We start from the raw sequence: 19,484 nt of genomic DNA on the forward strand, positions 1-19,484 counted from the left end.
GACTCAATCTAACTATGAAAAAAGGAATAATTTTCAATAACTTGATTTTATAAAGTCATACGTGTCAAAATTATCAAATTCAATGAATTCCACAGCATCCAAAGTATCCACTATCAAATATCTTCAAGTGCTCACATTTCTCCTTCACAGGGCACTCTGGGCGTGGCTGCAGTCACGCTTCCTGTGAAGTTTTAGTCAACATCTACCATCTGCCTTAACTCACCATTCCCCATTTTCCTATGATAGGACTTCAAACTAGAATAAACAAAGATAATGAGGAAAAGGTCTCAATATCTAAGTCCTAGTCCATCAGGAAACCAACACGGAGAAGAGACCTGAAAGGCACTGAAGAGCCTACATACAATCGGGCTGCTCCTCCTTGCAAGAATCTTTCCTGTTTTTCTGTATTTAAAAGGTCACAGATGATGACGCGTTCTCCCCCTGACTGTCCTGTGATGACAACCCTGCACTGTCAGGATGCTGTTCTGCTACGGGGCAACCATGCAGTCACTCTGTCAACACATGCCCCGTGTGTACCGGCACTGGGCTGACGTTCTGAACAACGTTCCCATAGCCCCCTAGACTCCGTCCAGTGCGGGACATACTCCACGTGCAATCTCTTCTGCTCTTCACATACTCTCATATTCTCCTGCAGTGGACTTAAGTCCTTTAAATGTACAACTTTTTCTTCAAGCCCAAGAATTCTATTTCCCCAGATTTCCGTGGGCAGTACATTACCAATCCTCTCCAGGGAGCATGGATTTCATGTCCTGGGAGAAAGACCAGAGGCCAGACCCCGCTGTGCTGTGCACCTTAACAAATGAGGGTGCTTTGCCTTCAGCTGAAGAACAAGCATTTCTCTTCTGCTCTTTTCAGGATTCTATTCTCCAGGCAGAAGTTTCTAAGAAGTGGGGCCCACTGGCATTACCCCACATCTGCGACCTCTGACGTGCGGGGTACCACCTTGTTAGGTGGGACTCACTTCATGAGGCAGCATTTCTGGCTCCCCACACCCCGCACACTGAGCTCTGAGGGCCTCTGTTGTGCAGAGCCCACCGTAACCGAAGGCAGCGTTTGTTTCCACACGGGAGCCCCCACCCCCTTACAGAATGCTGCTTCCCAACCAAGCAACCACTCCCTTTCCCATCACACGCCTTCAGCAGTGCTTCCAGCTACACTTCAGACAGCAGGAGCTGGGGGCGGCGGCGTGTCTGTTGTGGAGTCAGAGTCTAAAACTCTCTAGAGAAAAGGCAGCTGCAATCTTAATGTTCACATACTGACAGGTGCCAATCACATTTCAAAGAAACAGTTTTCCCCCACTACCAGCTTTGTTTTGCCAAGTGTTTCTGTGGAGCAAACGTGTGGCGGGCCCAGACGGCGTCGGGGAAGCCTGGTGCCTGTCCTGCCTCAGCCCGCCTCTCCACATGGCCAGCGCTCGACTCCTTTCTGCAGGAAGAGCAGTTATGGCTGGGTGTCGGCTGACAATGAAAAGACACGCTTCACTCTGTCACTTCAGGAACAAATTCATTCCATTTCTGAATACAAAGAGATCTAAATTTCACAAATAGCCCCAGTTAGGGCCCGTGCCTTGGTTTTCTGTTAAACCCATGAAATGACTCAATCACTCCAGCTCCCCTTTGCTGCCTCAGGCTTGGTGGCAGAGTCAGGGAAATATCTAACGAACAGAGTCCCAGAAGGAGCTGAGAGGCGGGGCGGGGGCATGGGCTGTGGTGAGGGGAGCTACAGGAAGTGGCAGGTAGCACTGCAGCTGTCTCCAGACACAGTCTGATGCACCCAGGCAATGTATATAAATAAGTTCCAAGGCCACCTACGACACCAGCATCCCACAGGGGCACTGGTTCGAGTCCTGGCTGCTGTGCCTCCGATCCAGCTCCCCGCTAATGGCCTGGGAAGACAGAGGAAGATGACCCAAGTGCTTAGGCCCCTGCCACCCATGTAGGAGATGCAGATGTTGCTGGCTTTAGCTTGGTCCGGCCTCGTCATGGCGGCCATCTGGGTAGTGAACCAGTGGATGGAAGATTTCTGTCTCTCTCTCTCTCTCTACCTTCTCTTCCAAATAAATAAATAAATCTTTAAAAATAAATAATTCTAAATTTCTGCTATAAAAGGACTCTCATAGGATACAATGATGACAAAGAACATGAACTATGTTTTTAAAAACATTTTCTGGAGGAAAAAAACCCAATATCCAACGCCACATGCTGCACACAATCGCTGGATCCAAGGAGCATCAGTTGCCTCATTTTCTTACAGCACCTACTTAACAGATGTAATAACATGCAACAAAAGCCACCAGATCTCAAGAAATAGACTGGGAAGGCAGAGGACCATTAATGGATGTAACGAAAGACGACACATTCTAAAATCTGTTCTAATTAATTAACACCAGCGAGGACAATCTGGCCTGTTACTGCAGCTGTTTGTAGAAAAGGGAACATTCTGCCTAACTGCTGATTTGTTCTAAAAAATAACTCCATTCTGTTTTATAAAAGCAAGGTGGCAAGTGGAAAGACAACTGCTCACAAATGGTACTACTGTGGGCTCTGATGAGCAAACCTTTGTGTGTTAGCAGTGACGGAGCTGCAACGGCTTCTCACCACCCCACTCCTCAAAGCGGCACGAAGAGCAGATCATGTTCAATGTCATCACAGTTCAAGGTTTTACGGATTCTCCTTTTATCTGCCCCATGAGGCAATCTACCATATAGCCAGAGACTGTCAAACTAAAACTACTTCCTGTGCCCTGGGTGCCTTGGCAGAATCAGGAGCTGCTGTTAAGAGCCACGGGCCCAAAGCACGTCCCGGCTGGGGCGCGCTGAGCCGCAGAGGCAGCAGCAGAGGCTGCACCCCAGAGAAGCGGCTGCACACACCGCCGCCTGCTGCCGCCGCGGTGCTCCAGGAGGCTCTCGTCCGCCTTTCCTCTCTGGGGAGCCTGAACAGGGAAACGAGGGCGAGTCGACAGTGCCCTGCCTGCCCCTGGACGGTGCTCTGTAGGGGCAGGCGCGGGCGACACTGTGGGGCTCTCCTTTTTGCACTGGCCAGGGCCCAGACGGCTTTTACGTTGTTGAAAACCAGCTGAGAAACCAGGTTCAAGTTATGTTCTAGAAACTGTGCTGGGGACTTAAAGCACCTTCTAACACCCAAATCTCATTTTAGAAGTTCTAAAAAGTGGCCCGTAAATGACGAGTCCTCATCAGGACAAGTGCCACACGGGCCTGGAGCTAAGGCTAAAGCGGGTAAAGCGGATTCTGCAGAGAGTGGGTCCTTGGCAGGGCTTTGGAATTCCAATCAATCACGTGCAGGAACCGCCCAGCTAAGGAGGTTCATGTGATGCCTTATTGGTAGCCCACGTTAAAGGGCGCTCCTCTGGCTTTTCCAGTCCTACCCTGCTGGCAGGGTACTTTAGTCCCCACAGCCTCTACTCACACTGCCCCTGTCAGCAGGTTGTGTGTTCCACTGGGCCTACTGTCACCATCCATGTGGCAGATCTCAGAACAAAGCACTGCTGAAGGCCGGTTAACCCAACTTAGGCAAAACTGCAAACAGAGCTGTTCCCGCTCTCGCCGGGCCCTAGTGCCTTCCCCAGAGCGCCGCCTTCTCACGTGCACGGCTGCACAAAGACTGGGCGCTGTGAGACGACCTGGCCTCGCACCACAACGCCTTTGCTCAGAGGACAACATGTCCACCACATCCTAGATCCAGTCAGCGGCAGACGTGGCACAAGGCAGGTTTCCCAGGGCTGAGTCCAGGGCTTTTTCAACCTTACTCTATCTCCCAAGCTGGGATTTCAATGGTTTTGCTGAAGTAAAACATCCACTCGGCTTTTGCATGCACACCGTCTACCTCTCTATGCGAATGGAGCTCTGTCTGTCTGAGCTGCCCCAGTCAGAGTCCACAAATGCCAGAAGCTCTAGGTACTAGGAAAGGAAGTGGTCAGGGAGCACCAAGGCTGCGGACAGGTTCACATCAGGACCTTCGTATCCCAAGGCCCACTGCGGCTCTCGAGAGGAGGCAAACAAAGCTCACCCAGGCACCGCTGGGGACAGTGCCACCTGCACGGGCTGGGCCTCCCCTCACCCTGAGCTCCCGGCAGCTCGCCACCAGCTTCTTCACGCGCTCCTGGAGTGTGTACCGGACTCCTGCCCTGGGGCAGGCGTCTGGCTGGAAGCTGGGCCAGAGATGAGACAGACTAGCTCAGCCTTTGCACTGCTGTCAGGTTCTAGTGGCAGAAACAGCAAAGCAACAAAGAACCAGAGAAAACGCAGCCGGCAAAGGTGCTAACGTGAACTCAGAGTTGGGGGGGGGGGGTGTCGGCAGACCCCGCTCTTCAGACCGGGAGGTCAGAGAAGGGTCTCCAATAAGCGAGCCCTTGAACTAGGAGCTGAAGAGGAAGAAGGAGCTCCTCCTGCAGACACCCAGGACAGAGGGCATCCTAGGCGGCGGGAGCAGCAAATCCCAGAGTTGGAAAGGACCGCGCAGTGGGGCACGTTCAAGGTGTGGTCAGAACACGCGGGCAGCAGCGAAGATGCAACAGAGAGAGGGGAGAGCAGCGGACGAGGCCCAGATCAGACAGCACAGTGCAAGCCGGTGTGAGTAATCTGGATGGGCAGCCACTGGAAGCTTTTTTTAAATTTATTTATTTATTTATTTATTTATTTTTGACAGGCAGAGTGGACAGTGAGAGAGAGAGACAGAGAGAAAGGTCTTCCTTTGCCGTTGGTTCACCCTCCAATGGCCGCCGCGGCCAGCACACCACGCTGATCCGATGGCAGGAGCCAGGAGCCAGGTGCTTTTCCTGGTCTCCCATGGGGTGCAGGGCCCAAGCACCTGGGCCATCCTCCACTGCACTCCCTGGCCACAGCAGAGGGCTGGCCTGGAAGAGGGGCAACTGGGACAGAATCCGGCGCCCCAACCGGGACTAGAACCCGGTGTGCCGGCGCTGGTAGGCAGAGGATTAGCCTAGTGAGCCGCGGCGCCGGCTCACTGGAAGCTTTTAAGCAGAGAAATGATGTGGTCTGATTAGGGTTAGGGGCAGACCCAAATGACAGGGCCTACCAAATGCTCTACGGTGGAAACTGCCCAGGGGCTGATCCGAGCACTCACTGGGGTGGCCCAGCATTCTGGACCATTACACTGCCACAGTCCATGGGGGCACCTGAGGCCAAGGCCTGTGCTCATTATTTCTGTTCAAGTGGTCCTTAGCTGCTCGCCCGTGACTTCACAGGCTTTTCTGGGGGTGTTTCTGACTCTCAGTGATTCTGAAATCTCCGCAGTAGCACACCAGACAGAGTGGAAGCCAACCGCTCCACCACCACAGCCCACTGCACAAGCTGTTTCCCCTGCTCGGCCTGGGCATCAGCCAACTTGGGAAGCCCTGCTCATGGACTTCTCGTTGGGTTTCACTTTCTTTCACTTATCAAATGAACAGTTCTTGCCTTTTTGCAAATCTAAAGAAACAAAAGTACACATGTGCACACAGTTGCGTCTACATTTTCAGGGTGGTTAGAGTTCCCTTGATGGAAGCTCATGGTCCCAGATTAAGAACTCTTGGCCCCAGGGACTCCTCGTTTGCCATTTGCCATTAAAATTTACTGACTACAATCTTAACTGCAACAGTATTTCATGTCAACCTTCCCTCTGATGGATACTCAAAATGTAGTAGCACCATCAACTAAACTGTGTATTAAAAACAATGAGAATGGATGCTTAGTCTAGCAGTTAAAATGCCCACATGGCACACTGGAGTTCCTGGGTTCAGTTCTCAGCTCAGGCTCCAGACTCCAGCTTCTTGCTAATAAAGCAGACCCGGGAGGCAGCACTGATAATTCAAGTGACTGGGTTCCTGCCACCCATATAGGAGACCTGGATGGAGCTCCTGGCTTCTAAATTTAGCCCCAGACCAGTGTGCTTTCTCTTTCTCTCTCTCTCTCTCCTGCTCCCCCTCTTTCCCTCTGCCTCTCAAAAAGTTTTTAAAAGGCAAGAGAGTGGGGGGAAGAAAAGGGACATAAAGGAAAAAAAAGAGAAAAATATGATGTTATTGTGTGAACCAAAAGTGTGACATTAAAATTCCTGCAGTGATTCAAATATTACCCCAGCTCAATCCTATCTACACTCGTAAGTCAATGACAGACACAGACCTTTGTCAGCATGAGAATGTTTAAAAATTACGGATGATAACCTTTCCTTCTTGAAAATCCACTTACTTATGGTAGTTCTCATACTGCGAGGCACATACTACTACATATGGAACAATCTGAAGTGGTGCATTAACAATTTTAATAAATCAGAGTCTGCACGTATCAAAAATTACTAGCAAATTGTGTCTTTACAGGTATTACTGCTTAAGAGAAAGCTCAGTAAAAAGGAGTGACTCAATTTAATGCGAATCTTAAAACTATTCAGGACAGGAAGGTGGCGTGGGGAACAGCAAGACTGGGCCAGAGGAGGTCTCCAGCGCAGACCCCACCCGCTGACGTCAGATTCCTGCTAGAGAGCAGTGCGCAAGACAAATCAGCCTGCGATTCTGTTACAAGTTTTCTCTATAATTTTTTCTACCCAGATGAGCTTTCCCCACAGCTACCTTGTGTTATTTCCGCCCTGGGAACTCCACATTCTTAAATGGAAAGAAGTCAGTCATTGTGGAATTTGACCTAGAAAGTATCAAATGCTTTTTTTTCCAGGAAAAATTTTTTCCAGTTACATTAGAATGTTATCAAGTGCCTTCCAGATCTACTTACATTTCTCAGGTGGCGTTATTGTAATAGTCTGAGCTGTAAATTCTTCATCAAAGTATCTGGTATCTGTCTCAGATGTTACTTGAGGCTTAAAAGGAGGTACAAGCTGTAAGAATAAAGAAGAATACTATTAACCAATTTCAACCCAGAAAAACTCATTTCCAGGCTAAAATTAGAGAGCAAATAATGAAATGAATAGTACAAAAGACTGAAGGCTGAGCCTCTGTGTGAGGCAGACGCGACAACAGCCTAAACACACGGTGGTGGGGACTTGGTTCCACATAAAGTTTGAGGGACCATGTCAAACAGAACAACGGTGAACCACGGAATAGAGCGGAAGGAAGGTACTGAAAATCCATCCTAACTTCTCTTCTGGTGACATACAGGCCAAACCGCACGGTGACCAACCACCGTGACAAGACACAGGCTCGTCCTGCAGCAAAATCACAACCCTGCCGGCTTTCCTGTGTTTCTCTTCTTGGTACTTGGCTGAAGAGGCTGTTAAAAAAGTACAAGTTAGTAAGCTCGTCCCTACCTCACAGACGGGAATGCTGCCTTTGTGCTGGGGTTTCTCTGGGGCAGGTGTAATGACGACGAGGGTGTGTATGTTGTTTGCGTGTCTCTGACTCAGAAGGTGAACAGAAAAATGAAGCAGGATGAGGACAGACAATGCTACAGAGGGCAGCCTGTGATCCGCACGGCCAGGAACATCCTGGGCAGCAACGTGGCATTTGGAGAGGCTTTAAGCTCTCCTGTAATCTGTTGAAAAGTGTCTTAAGATGTATTTCAGTTTTTTAAAGTTACAGGTAGCGTTCTCTCAACTGTCGCAGCTTTTCCTTAACTGGAAGGCACATTTAGATTTTTGGCCTCAAAAGGAAGCACACGGTAAGAGCAGGGCAGGGGTAAGCAAAACCCACTCCCACTGCCCCAGAGAAGTCCATTTAGGTTAAAAGAATTTCTCGGGGTGAACTTTTGGCCAGAAGGATGAGGATTTATTTTGTGAACATCTGTACAGTGGGGAGTCAGAAGGAAATCACAACCAGAATTCCAGTCTCCCAGTTCCCTCCCAGGTATGGGCAATTACCACCTCAGTTTTCTAAAAAGAAAACCATAAATTCTCCAGTGTTCACTGCCCCGGTGTCCTTGTGTGTACATGTGTGACGCTGGCAAAGAGCCTCTACTCATGACTGCGTGGACGAGTGACGGCTTCCGTCTAGCAGGGGAGTGGCCTGCGTGCCTGAGCCAGTCATCCTAACAGAGCAGCAGGTTTCTGCTCCCCGGCAGAGGAACCTGTTCCTGGTAGATTCCCGGCTACAGAGAAAGACGTCACACTGTTCTTTAGTAGCCATTACCAGCTGGTAACTGGAACCTGCATTTGCTTCCATCCCGAAAGAGACCCTGCGGTCACTGTGGACGTGGCGAACAAAAAGAATGACAAAAAAGCAGAGACTTAAAATACTCTGTAACATGTGCCATAAGCTAAAATGTGGCCCTTTGTTTTGAAAACATGCATTTTTAACTGTGCTTGACCTGATTTGTTAAAATGTACTCTTTCTAGACAGTAACTTAAAGATTTCTGCCTCATTATTTAACGTAAATTGGTGACAGTAAGAGTGGGAAAATGCATTGATCTAAGGCCAATTGTGTGTGTCTGCTTCTGCAAAACTGTTCCACAACATACCAGTTTCTGTGACTCTGTGAGACTTGCATTCTAACGCGGCAGGCATGTCCAGTGCTGAATGGCACCGAGCAGAGCTTGTGCTCTGACTGCAGGTCAGCACTGGGCGCTTATGTTAAAAAGAAACCTGTAGACCTCACCTGTTCCTCAGGGCCAGGGCCCTTAGAAGCAGGAGCTCCTTTTGGCTCCTGCTCCCACCCAGCCATCCGAGGTGCGTGTGGGTCAGACATCTGTGACCCTGGGCAAGCCAAACTTCCCTGCCCCACCCCACCCCCATGCCTGCTGCAGGACCAGCACAGCTGAGTCCAGCACTGTCAGTCCCCGGGGCAGTTACTCGAATCCCTTTTGGATCACGGTCACCTCCAAAGAGCCCTTTAAAGCCAAGGACAAAATTTTGTGTGTAACACTAGGGGATGCCAAGAATCCCCATTCGAGTACATCAAGTACTGTCTCAAGAAAGCAGAGTTGTTTGTGAGTATAAGACAGTAAGGATTTAAAATACAGTTTAACTGGGGTCCAGTGCTGTGGCTTATTAGTAGGTTAAGCCTCTGCCTGCAATGTCGGCATCCCAAATGAGCGATTGTGGAGTTCCGGCCGCTCCACTTTTGGTTCAGCTCCTTGCTAATAGCCTGGGAAAGCAGTGCTTGGGCCAAGTGCTTGGGCCCCTGTACCCCCATGGGAGACCTGGAAGAAGCTCCTGGTCCTGGACAAAGCCTGAAACTCTGAACTCCACCCGGATCTCCCACATGGGTAGCAGAGGTGTGTTAACAGGGAGCTGGATCAGAAGCAGAGCAGCCAGGACTTGACCAGTGCTCTGATATGGGATGCCAGCGTCAAAAGCAATGGCCGAAGGTGCAGCGCCATGACACTGGCCCCCTGCTTTTGGTATCAAGTAAGTACCAGCTTCACAGAATGAGCTGAGATATCTTCCCTCATGTTCAGCTTCCTGGAAGAATCTGTACACAACTGATACTGTTCCTTAGATGTCTGGCAGAAATGGCAGTGAAGTCATACTAGTCTCAAGTCTTTCTGAGGGAGTTGAACCACAAACATAATTTCTTCAACAAATACATGTTATTTGTAATCTCTATTTCTTCTTGGTAATTTGTATTTTTAAACAATTTTGTCTACTTCAGTTAATTTCTTAAATTTATTGGCATGAAGTTATACATAATAATTCGACATTATTTACTTAATACCTATGGGGGGAGCAAAAGAAAAAGAAAAAAAAATACCCATCAAATCCTTAATAGTATCACCTCTCTATTTCATGGTATTAATATCTCTCTTGTCACTCTTCTATACAGTCAGGTCAGAAATATGTCAGTTTTTTTTTTTTTGTTTGTTTGTTTTTTTGTTTTTTGGTTTTTGTTGTTTTTTTTTTTTTTTTTTTTGACAGGCAGAGTGGACAGTGAGAGAGAGAGAGAGACAGAGAGAAAGGTCTTCCTTTGCCGTTGGTTCACCCTCCAATGGCCGCCGCTGCAGCCGGCGCACCGCGCTGATCCGATGGCAGGAGCCAGGAGCCAGGTGCTTTTCCTGGTCTCCCATGGGGTGCAGGGCCCAAGCACCTGGGCCATCCTCCACTGCACTCCCTGGCCACAGCAGAGAGCTGGCCTGGAAGAGGGGCAACCGGGACAGAATCCGGAGCCCCGACCGGGACTAGAACCCGGTGTGCCGGCGCCGCTAGGCGGAGGATTAGCCTAGAGAGCCACGGCGCCGGCCGAAATATGTCAGTTTTAAAGATCTTATCAAAGAGGCTGGTGCCACGGCTCAATAGGCTAATCTTCTGCCTGTGGTGTCCGCACACCGGGTTCTAGTCCCGGTCGGGGCGCTGGATTCTGTCCCGGTTGCCCCTCTTCCAGTCCAGCTCTCTGCTGTGACCCAGGAGTGCAGTGGAGGATGGCCCAAGTGCTTGGGCCCTGTACCCGCATGGGAGACCAGGAAAAGCACCTGGCTCCTGGCTTCGGATCAGCGCGGTGCGCCGGCCGCAGCAGCCATTGTGGGATGACCCAACGGCAAAGGAAGACCTTTCTCTCTGTCTCTCTCTCACTGTCCACTCTGCCTGTCCAAAAAAAAAAAAAAAAAAAAAAAGATCTTATCAAAGAACCAGTTTTTCCTTGCATCGATCTCTATTATCCTGCTTGCTCTTCATTGATTGATGTCCCAATCTTTGTTTTCTTTTTTCTACTTACAGTACACTTAGTCTTAGATATTTTTCTAGTTTCTTAAGATAGAAACTAAAGTCTCTGACATTAGGTAGGCCTGTCTTTTTCTAACACAGTCATCTGGTACCATAAAATTCCCTATTTAAGCTATATTTTACAGTTCGGTTTGTTTTCATTTCTAGCTAGTTTAAACTATTTTCTGATTTCTCTCTTGATTTCTTCTTTGACCCATAGATTGTTTATAATCTCTATAGTCTTATACTCTCTACTAAGTTTTGCATCATACATTTTGTAGTATGCATAACTCATTGTTAGATTCTTTATGAAATGACGTCCTCTATTATTATTAAATGATTCTCCTTATTTCAAGTAATATAACTTGCTTTGAAATCATATATTAATGCAGCCACTCTATTTTCTTTTGTTTAGAGTGAGCATGGCATATAATTTTCTATTCTTTTGCTTTTAATCTACTTTTATCTCATATTTAAAGTTGATTCCATGCAAGCAGCAAATAGTTGGTTCTTCCTTTTTACTCAGCATGGTAATCTCTGTCTTTCAATTGTGCTATATAGATCATTTACATCTACTGTCATTAGTGATATGGTTGGTATTAAATTTACCATATTGCCATTTGTTTTCCATTTTCCCCATATGGGACTTTGTCTTGAACTAATGCTATATCCCCAATTCCTAAAACAGTTTGCCACATAGTAGCAGTTGACAATATTGGCTGAATAAATGAATAAATCACTCAATATTGAAGCTGAGTGGGATGTCAGAGAGCATGTTGTCTACCTTTTTAGAGATGAGGAAATTAAAGCTGACATTGGTGAAAAGGCTTGCCAAAGATCATACATATATAGCAACTGAAGTAGTAACAACCTAGGCCTCCTGATTTCATGGTCTTTCTGACTACAGCACTTTGGATGAGAACTGCTTTTGCTTCTGATTGCTTCTGCAGACATACATAAAGTCAAGATATTCATGTTGGAAGATCCCCCCCCCCCCCCAACAAACACACGCACACACAGAAAGGAAGACAATCTCATAAGATTTAAACATTTATAGAGGGACGTAAAGGCCCTACATTGTATTTATGGGGAAAGTTAATGGGTAAGGCTTGAAAGAATTCATCCAGCATTCGAATAGAGGCATTCCCACAGAAATGATTAGGGATGCCCAGATGTTGAACTTTATTATAGATTCCCAGCATATAGTTCATCTTTACAACAATTGAGCAAATTTCAAACACTGTATTATTAGGGGCTAAATTGTGCCCCCTCTTCCATTCATATATTGAAGTCCTAACCCCAGTATTTCACAACAGATTACATTAGGAAATTGAGTGTTTAAAGAAGTGATTATTAAAATGAGATCTCAGGGTGAGCCAACTTGACAAGTGTTCTTAATAGGGAATCTGGGCACACAAGCACTGAAGAAAGAAGATGAAGGCAGGGAGGAGACAGACATTTTCAAGCCAAGGACAGAGACTTTAGTAGAAACCAAGTTTGCACACTTTGTGATCTTGGGCCTCAAGCCTCCAGAACTGTGAGAAAACAAATTTCTATTGTTCAAAGCATCTGTCTGTGGTATTTTGTTATTGCAGCCTAGCATACCACTACATTAGTTTCCTGTTCTGGTTTTAAACCAGTATCTTTCCTTTCTTCTTTCTTTCGTCTGGCACTTCTCTCAAAACACTCCTGCATCACCCAACACAAGGTAAAATCCCATTTAGAAATGATAAAGCATGTATCAAGTCAGAAGCATTTAACTGTAAATCTCAGCTTTTGTGTACTAAATTAATGAATAGCATCATTAACTGTAAACATTTTCTTGACAAATTAAATGGAAACATATTAAACTGAATAGTTCTCAATAATTCAAACAGGAAAATCAAAGTTCTGCACTCAAGCCATCATTTTATTTTACTGAAAAGACATGTTTAGAGCTGGGTTGACTTGTGTAGCCTCAGGTGCATATAATGGCAGCAAACTGGCAGCTCCTTTAATTCTTCCCACACTGATCCTCTACCAAACTTTCGATGTTACCAAATCACTATCATTCACTATATTTCTAAAAGTAAATATTGTGTGCTTTTTTACAGTATAAATAAAAGAACAAAGAGAAAAGGAATTCTCTTCAATTTGTTAGAATTTTGAGAGGCAGGCGTTTAACTTAGCAGTTAAGACTCCTACATGCCACATCTGAGCACCTGGACCAATATCCAGCTCTGGCTCCTGGCTCCTGGTTCCTGTGCCTGTAGATCCTGAGAAGGGCCATGGTAGCACAAGAAACCGGGATCTGGACGCCCGCTCCAGAGACCTGCACTGAGTGCCTAGCCCTGGGCTTCAGATCATCAGAACAGAGAATCAGCAGATGGGAGCTCTCTCAACCTGTCTCTGTCCATCAAATATATTTAAACATTTAATTTATTTGAAGGGAGCATAGAGAGAAAGAAATGAACAAGTCATTTGATATTTCTCATATGACTGTAATGGCAACATAAGAGTATGAACAACAGTCTTTGAAGGTCAGTCTCCCCAGATCTTCAGCAACAAATCATATGCTGCTACCAGGTATTTATAGTCTTTCCTGTATTTCCAATTCCAGGTGCTTACGCAGTAGAAAGCAGGACTTAAAATTTTCCAGGAAAGCTGACAGAGAAAGTGAGTACAGTACCTTAACTGACTTAGAAACCGTGCTATCACCATCACTCTGTGTTGGCATACATGAACCAAAAAACTGGCAACACAGATATCTGCATGCTTAGATTTGCCACAGACAGTAATCTGGTACTATGATTTTCACCTCTTTGAAACAACATGAGAGAGCAGCCAAACTTAGATGGGGATTCTGGCTTATTTAATCTCTTTCTCCTGAAAAACTGACTTCATCATGTGGGTCTGGAAAAGCATGGATATAAAGCACATTTATTTCTAACATCTCTGAGGCCAGACGAATTATGTTATTTGAAGACCTCAGTTATACTTGAAGAGGATCCACTCACAAAGATCAAGGAGTTTTCATTAGTGAAGCATAGGGAACTTTTTTGAAAGGCAAGGCAGTAAAAAGACATTGTTCCTGCCGGCGCCGCGGCTCACTAGGTTAATCCTCCGCCTTGCGGCGCCGGCACACAGGGTTCTAGTCCCGGTGGGGCGCGGGATTCTACCCCAGTTGCCCCTCTTCCAGGCCAGCTCTATGCTGTGGCCAGGGAGTGCAGTGGAGGATGGCCCAAGTGCTTGGGCCCTGCACCCCATGGGAGACCAGGAGAAGCACCTGGCTCCTGGCTTCGGATCAGCGCGGTGCGTCATTGGAGGGTGAACCAACAGCAAAGGAAGACCTTTCTCTCTGTCTCTCTCTCTCACTGTCCACTCTTCCTGTCAAAAATTTAAAAAAAAAAAAAAAAAGACATTGTTCCTATGGAAGTGTATCTAAAAAACTTATTTACTCATTTTCACTTTAAGTCAGATCAGAAGCGAGGAGCCACAACTCAAACCAGGCACTCCAATATGAGATGCAGGCAACCCAATCACTGCACCAGTTGCCCAATCCTCTAGGGTGGTGTTTATGGAGAAGCTGCACGCATTCTAACTCTTAGGACCTCACTTAAGAACCTAGTGAGACAATCAAAATCTTTCTCCTCCAGCTGATTTCATAAGCATTATGTAGCATGGGCAGTGTGGCAGCCATTAATCACTATTTCTGCTTAGAAATGTTCAAGAGCATGAACAAAAGTTGAATGAGTATATAAACTGGGGAGAAATAACATACAGACAATTCCCAACATATTAACTGGTTTTGCTACAAGCCTGCAGGTAAGCTGGACAGAATTTAGGCCTTATTTCTAGAGACCTCCACTCTGCAGAAACAGTTATATAATATGGGTAAGATTCAGGCAATAAAACTAAGGCTTATTAAACCTAAAATACTGGGCCAAAATATATTAACTATATTAAATCTTCCAAATATTTATAATTTAATAAGGAAATTCATATTGTATTTCTGAGAAGATTACCAAGAACATTTTGTTCTAGTCACTGCCTTAATATGACACCCAATCAACCTGCATAGAAGACCAGTGACAGGGAACATCTGGGCTGGGGGATAAGATTTTGGTGAGAAGGAAAAATTAAAGGTTTTGAAAGCTTAGGAATAAGAGGTAACAGTTCGATTTGGGGCAGAAACACAGGGAGTCATTTCTAAGATACACAAGGAAGCCACTGGTGAAGAGACCCATATTTACTGGGAGCTACTGTGCCCAGCCGTGGACTAATTAATGGAGTGATGAAAACCAACTGGAATCTTACGAAGGATCTGAAAGACATAAACTAAGTTTTCAAGGCTCTGGCTCCACAAAAGGACAAAAAGATGGAGAGAACACTGCAGAAATTCTCTCTCTCTCTCTCTCACACACACACACCCTCACACCCTCCCTTCTGTAAGTCAACTGGATTGGACACTAGCAGCTCTCCTTGTAGGTGGGTACTGGATAGTTAATCAGAATGGTAAAAGGCAAAGAAATGACAAATGGTATTATCTGTTATCCTGGTAAATTCTCAGTTAAGTGTAATTTTAAATGATCTGAAATACTCTATTCTCTAAGAAGTACAATAGAAATAGGGTTTTTTTGATATCTCTTCTTTTCAATGTTTTTCAGTTGAATTACAAAATATATGCATTGAAAAAGCCTTACAGATCCAGTCTGTTTCTTGTTTTAAAATGAAGAAAAAAAAACCCTGAAGTTCTCAAATCTCGTACTAAAATTATCCTAAAGCATAATAATATGACTCAAATTCCAGTGAGTTTCAATTCACTGCTAAGTGTAGGCTCCATGGCAGGTCCTTTTGTCTGAGTGCCTGGGTAAGCAGTCTACTTGGAGAATCCCCCGCCACTTCTGAAACGGCACTCATCAAACAGAAATGTGAATATCCTGCTTGTTTGTGGGTTCCTCCACTAAACTGTGAGCAACTTGAGGACAAGGACCTGATCTTAGTAATATTTGCATGCCCAGGATTTAGCATCATATTTGATAAAGATGGGTAAGCACTAAAAGTTTGCTGAATAAACACTAGAAAAAAAAAAAAAGAAAACATCACTATGCCATAGGAAGAGAAAGGTCCTGTTTGGCATGCAACAACATGTAAGTAGCAAACACTAAGTTTTTTTTTTTGACAGAGTTAGACAGTGAGAGAGTGAGAGTGAGAGAGAGAGAGAGAGAGAGAGAGAGAGAAGCCATCTTCCACAGGCTTCCCGGGCCACAGCAGAGAGCTGGACTGGAAGAGGAGCAACCGGGACAGAACCCGGTGCCCCAACCGGGACTAGAACTCAGGGTGCCAGTGCCGCAGGCAGAGGATTAGCCAAGTGAGCCGCGGCACCGGCAGAACACTAAGTTTTACTTCTGGTGATGGCCAAGCAGCTCTGATGGCATCAACCCTCCAACAGACAGTTATAAACTCTGGAAAAAATAAGAAAAACTACCTGAAGCTCCTGGGAAGCAACTAAAAAGATGTAGGTATTGAAGGAGGATTGGACACTAGGCAGAAGAATATGGCACTGAATTAATTTCCCATTTCTGTGGCTTTTTTTTTTTTTTTTTAAACCCTTGCTATCTCTCTTCTGCTAGCGTTCCTGGTATATTCCTCCAACCTGGCTTCACTTATGAAGACAATGAACAGTCACTGTAACATCCGCATAGCTTCCACCAGTCACCAAACTCTCTGACTAGAATTTTCAACCACAAAGTAGAATGTCAAGAACCAGAGGAGCTCCACCGCGACATCTGTATGATACTGCACCAAGCATTCTGGTCTATGTTGCACAGCCAACTTCCATTCCTGACCATGGATATTTTCCAACACTCAGTCACAGCCCTTCCTGTTCTCCCTTCCCTGCCACACAAACTTCCTCTTCCCCCTCTCTCAACCATTCTCTCATTCCTAATCCACTTCCACAACTCTAAGTCACCTCAGAATTTACAGGCAGCCACATTCATTCTTGCTCTCACTCCCAAGGTACTGTCTATTTCTAGCACTGAGACAATTCCAACTGAAACATTAACTCAGTAGTACCCAAACCAGCTATAATCCTCCTCCTTTTTTCTATCTCCAAGTATTTTCTCTAGTATTGTCAGATTAAAATACCAGTTCCTGTTTACAACATCCATGGAATTCAAACGCCTCTGTCATGTAACACTTGGATATCATTGCAGTAGTCTCTAAATGAGATTCTCTTTTCTAGACTCTTTTCCCGTAAATCCATACCCAAAAGAACTAAGTGGTCTAATCAGTTCATGCCATTTCCTTAGCGGATCAAGCCAACATAAGCACTGAACTTTCCAGAAAACTACACTATATGTACAGGCAACTCTTCATTTTTTACACCTAGGTTCTATCCACCATGGATTTCTGGTTCCTGAAGTCAGAAGACCTTCATGCATTTTATTCATCATTACTTTTTTCTTGCATTTCTCCTTTTCTGAAATGTCACATGTGTCCCATTTCTAATTCTATATTTCCTTCAAATGCACCACCATTTCCAAACCCAGAGAGATCATGCCTTTGAGGAATAGCTAAATTAGCCTTAGAAAAATAACATGGGATGGGCATTTGGTGCTGAGGTTAGGATGGCACTCGAGGTACTGGCATCCTATACTGCAGTCCCTCAGTTTAAGTCCTGACTCTGCTGCTGATCCAGATTTCCACTATGGCAGATTCTGGAAGGCAGTACGTGATGGCTCAAGTAGTTAGGTTCCTATGACCCAACATGGGAAACCCAGAAACTATCTTTTTTCTTTCTATTTCTGCCAAATAAAAAAAATCAGAAACATGTTTTAAAAAATAATAATATAGAAAAAAAATGATGCAAGTATGGGTCTATATAAAGGAAGGGAGAATGCTAACAGTAAGCATGTAGCATTTTTAGTCATTTCAAAATAAAATGATCTAAAACAAGACCTAATTACCTTGCAATGTGATATTTATTAATATGCTAAAGTAAAATGTTAGGAAATGAGAGCATAAAGAAAGGAAAAGAAAAGCACGTGCCACTGCATACGGTGTGGTGGTAATCACTCCAGGCTGACTGTAGGAAGCTCAATGTGTTTATTGTAAACTCTAGAAATAACACAAGGCTCATTGCTTAGATGTCAAGTCTCCCTGAATTTACCATTAGAGTCAACACAATCTCACATAAAACCCCAGATTGACAAATTGAACAGAAAACGTATAATGAGATCTATAAAGAAATCTATGTATGTAGATAAATCCATACTATAAAATATCCTGCCAGATAAACTTAAACCTGAAGGTACTGAAAGGATCCTAATCTTGTACATGACTCAAACAACTGTCCATTTCCACAAAGGAAGCAAGAAGCAAACTCAGTACCAGAGCCCAGCTCCACCACATCTGGATCACAGGCCTCCTGTGACTGAGGTCAGCCCACCTTCCACTCTGCCTATGGAATAACTTAGATCTCTTCTAAAGATACCAGTATCTCCTGATGGGCCTTCATTTCCACATTTGCTGCAATGCATAGAATGTAATAAATCCAGCAAAATAATAAGTTTCCCAATACTTATTGATAAAAATACCTGATCTCAGAAATGAGTTGACCTCATCAATGTCACATATAATTAAAGATACAGGGCTCTATAAAATATTTGATTTTATAAATTATTTCATAACTTACACTGTCAAAAAGCACTCGAGAATTTTTACTGAATTCATTAAAATAGCTACCGGAATCAGGCTAGTTCCCATCATTAATTTCTTATTTGTCGTATGATACAAAGCCAAATGGGGCCAGCGCTGCAGCTCACTAGGCTAATCCTCCGCCTGCGGCGCCGGCACACCGGGTTCCAGTCCTGGTCAGGGCGCCGGATTCCGTCCTGGTTGCCCCTCTTCCAGTCCAGCTCTCTGCTGTGGCCCAGGAGGGCAGTGAGGATGGCCCAGGTCCTTGGGCCCTGCACCTGCATGGGAGACCAGGAGGAAGCACCTGGCTCCTGGCTTCGGATCGGCACAGTGTGCCGGCTGTAGCGGCCATTTGTGGGGGTGAACCAATGGAAGGAAGATCTTTCTCTCTGTGTCTCTCTCTCTAACTCTGCCTGTCCAAAAAAAAAAAAAAAAAAAAAAAAAAAAAAGCCAAATGACCCAATCACTTTTTAGAAAGATAGAAAGAGACTCAAAATTTGAGGATGCTGCTACCATGCTGTTGTTCCTGCAAGTAGGTAAGGATGGCAGAAACACCAGCGCACAAGTGACATCCAGGACACCATGAGTAAGCCTGTATAGCTACTGGTCCATGATGAACACACTGTTCAAGGAAACATGGCTGTTTCCCAGTCGTGCTTCATTATAAAAAATACCACCTTAATATCTTTGCTCAAATGAAGTGGCACCTAACTTTATCAACTGTAACAACTTCAACTAGCTTCTCTGATCTATAGGTCTCTTGTGGCAACTGGTTTTTCCCTGCCCAACTTGCAGGCTCCTCTCATTCAGGTGCTGCCACGAGGCCAAGCACATGAAACACCCTTCCTCTGGGCATGTGAAGCCAGGTGGGGCAGAGAGGGGACGGCCTTGCTTCTCTCCCGAGACGCTGGCTGGGTTTTCAGCGATTTTCCTGAATGCTGCCAAACAGCATCACGAGTAGTTGAATGTTAACAAGGAAACCTTTGGAGCTAACTTACTCTCCTCATACACTGAACGTCTACCTTCTCTGCCCCTTCTTTAAATGATGTTCCAACCACTATCTCTTAAAGAAATGTGGTTCCCCACCCCTCCAGCCTATGCAAAAGGAAGGACCCGTGCATTGAGGGGATGATACTCAATTGCAGATTACAGTTCTGTGTACCAAAGAAAACCTCAATCTTTCTTTGCAGGTA

The 19,484-nt window shown here is 45.4% G+C and overlaps 1 protein-coding gene across 5 annotated transcripts in view; it reads right to left on the bottom strand.

The window, feature by feature from the left end:
• AKT3 (AKT serine/threonine kinase 3) overlaps positions 1 to 19,484 on the bottom strand; it is a 308,783-nt gene that overhangs the window by 5,710 nt on the left and 283,589 nt on the right. For all 5 annotated transcript variants that reach the window (XR_007909725.3, XM_070055614.2, XM_051820800.3 and 2 more), the window contains exon 13: positions 6,758 to 6,860. Coding sequence is in view for 4 of the 5 variants with exons in the window: in XM_070055614.2 (XP_069911715.1) it covers positions 6,758 to 6,860 (103 nt within the window). In the remaining variant the exon portion in view is untranslated. The remainder of the gene's footprint in view (positions 1 to 6,757; positions 6,861 to 19,484) is intronic.

Source organism: Oryctolagus cuniculus, chromosome 13 (assembly GCF_051225735.1).
Source record: "Oryctolagus cuniculus isolate XC-2025 breed Fujian yellow rabbit chromosome 13, ASM5122573v1, whole genome shotgun sequence".
In the NCBI taxonomy this organism is placed as follows: domain Eukaryota; kingdom Metazoa; phylum Chordata; class Mammalia; order Lagomorpha; family Leporidae; genus Oryctolagus; species Oryctolagus cuniculus.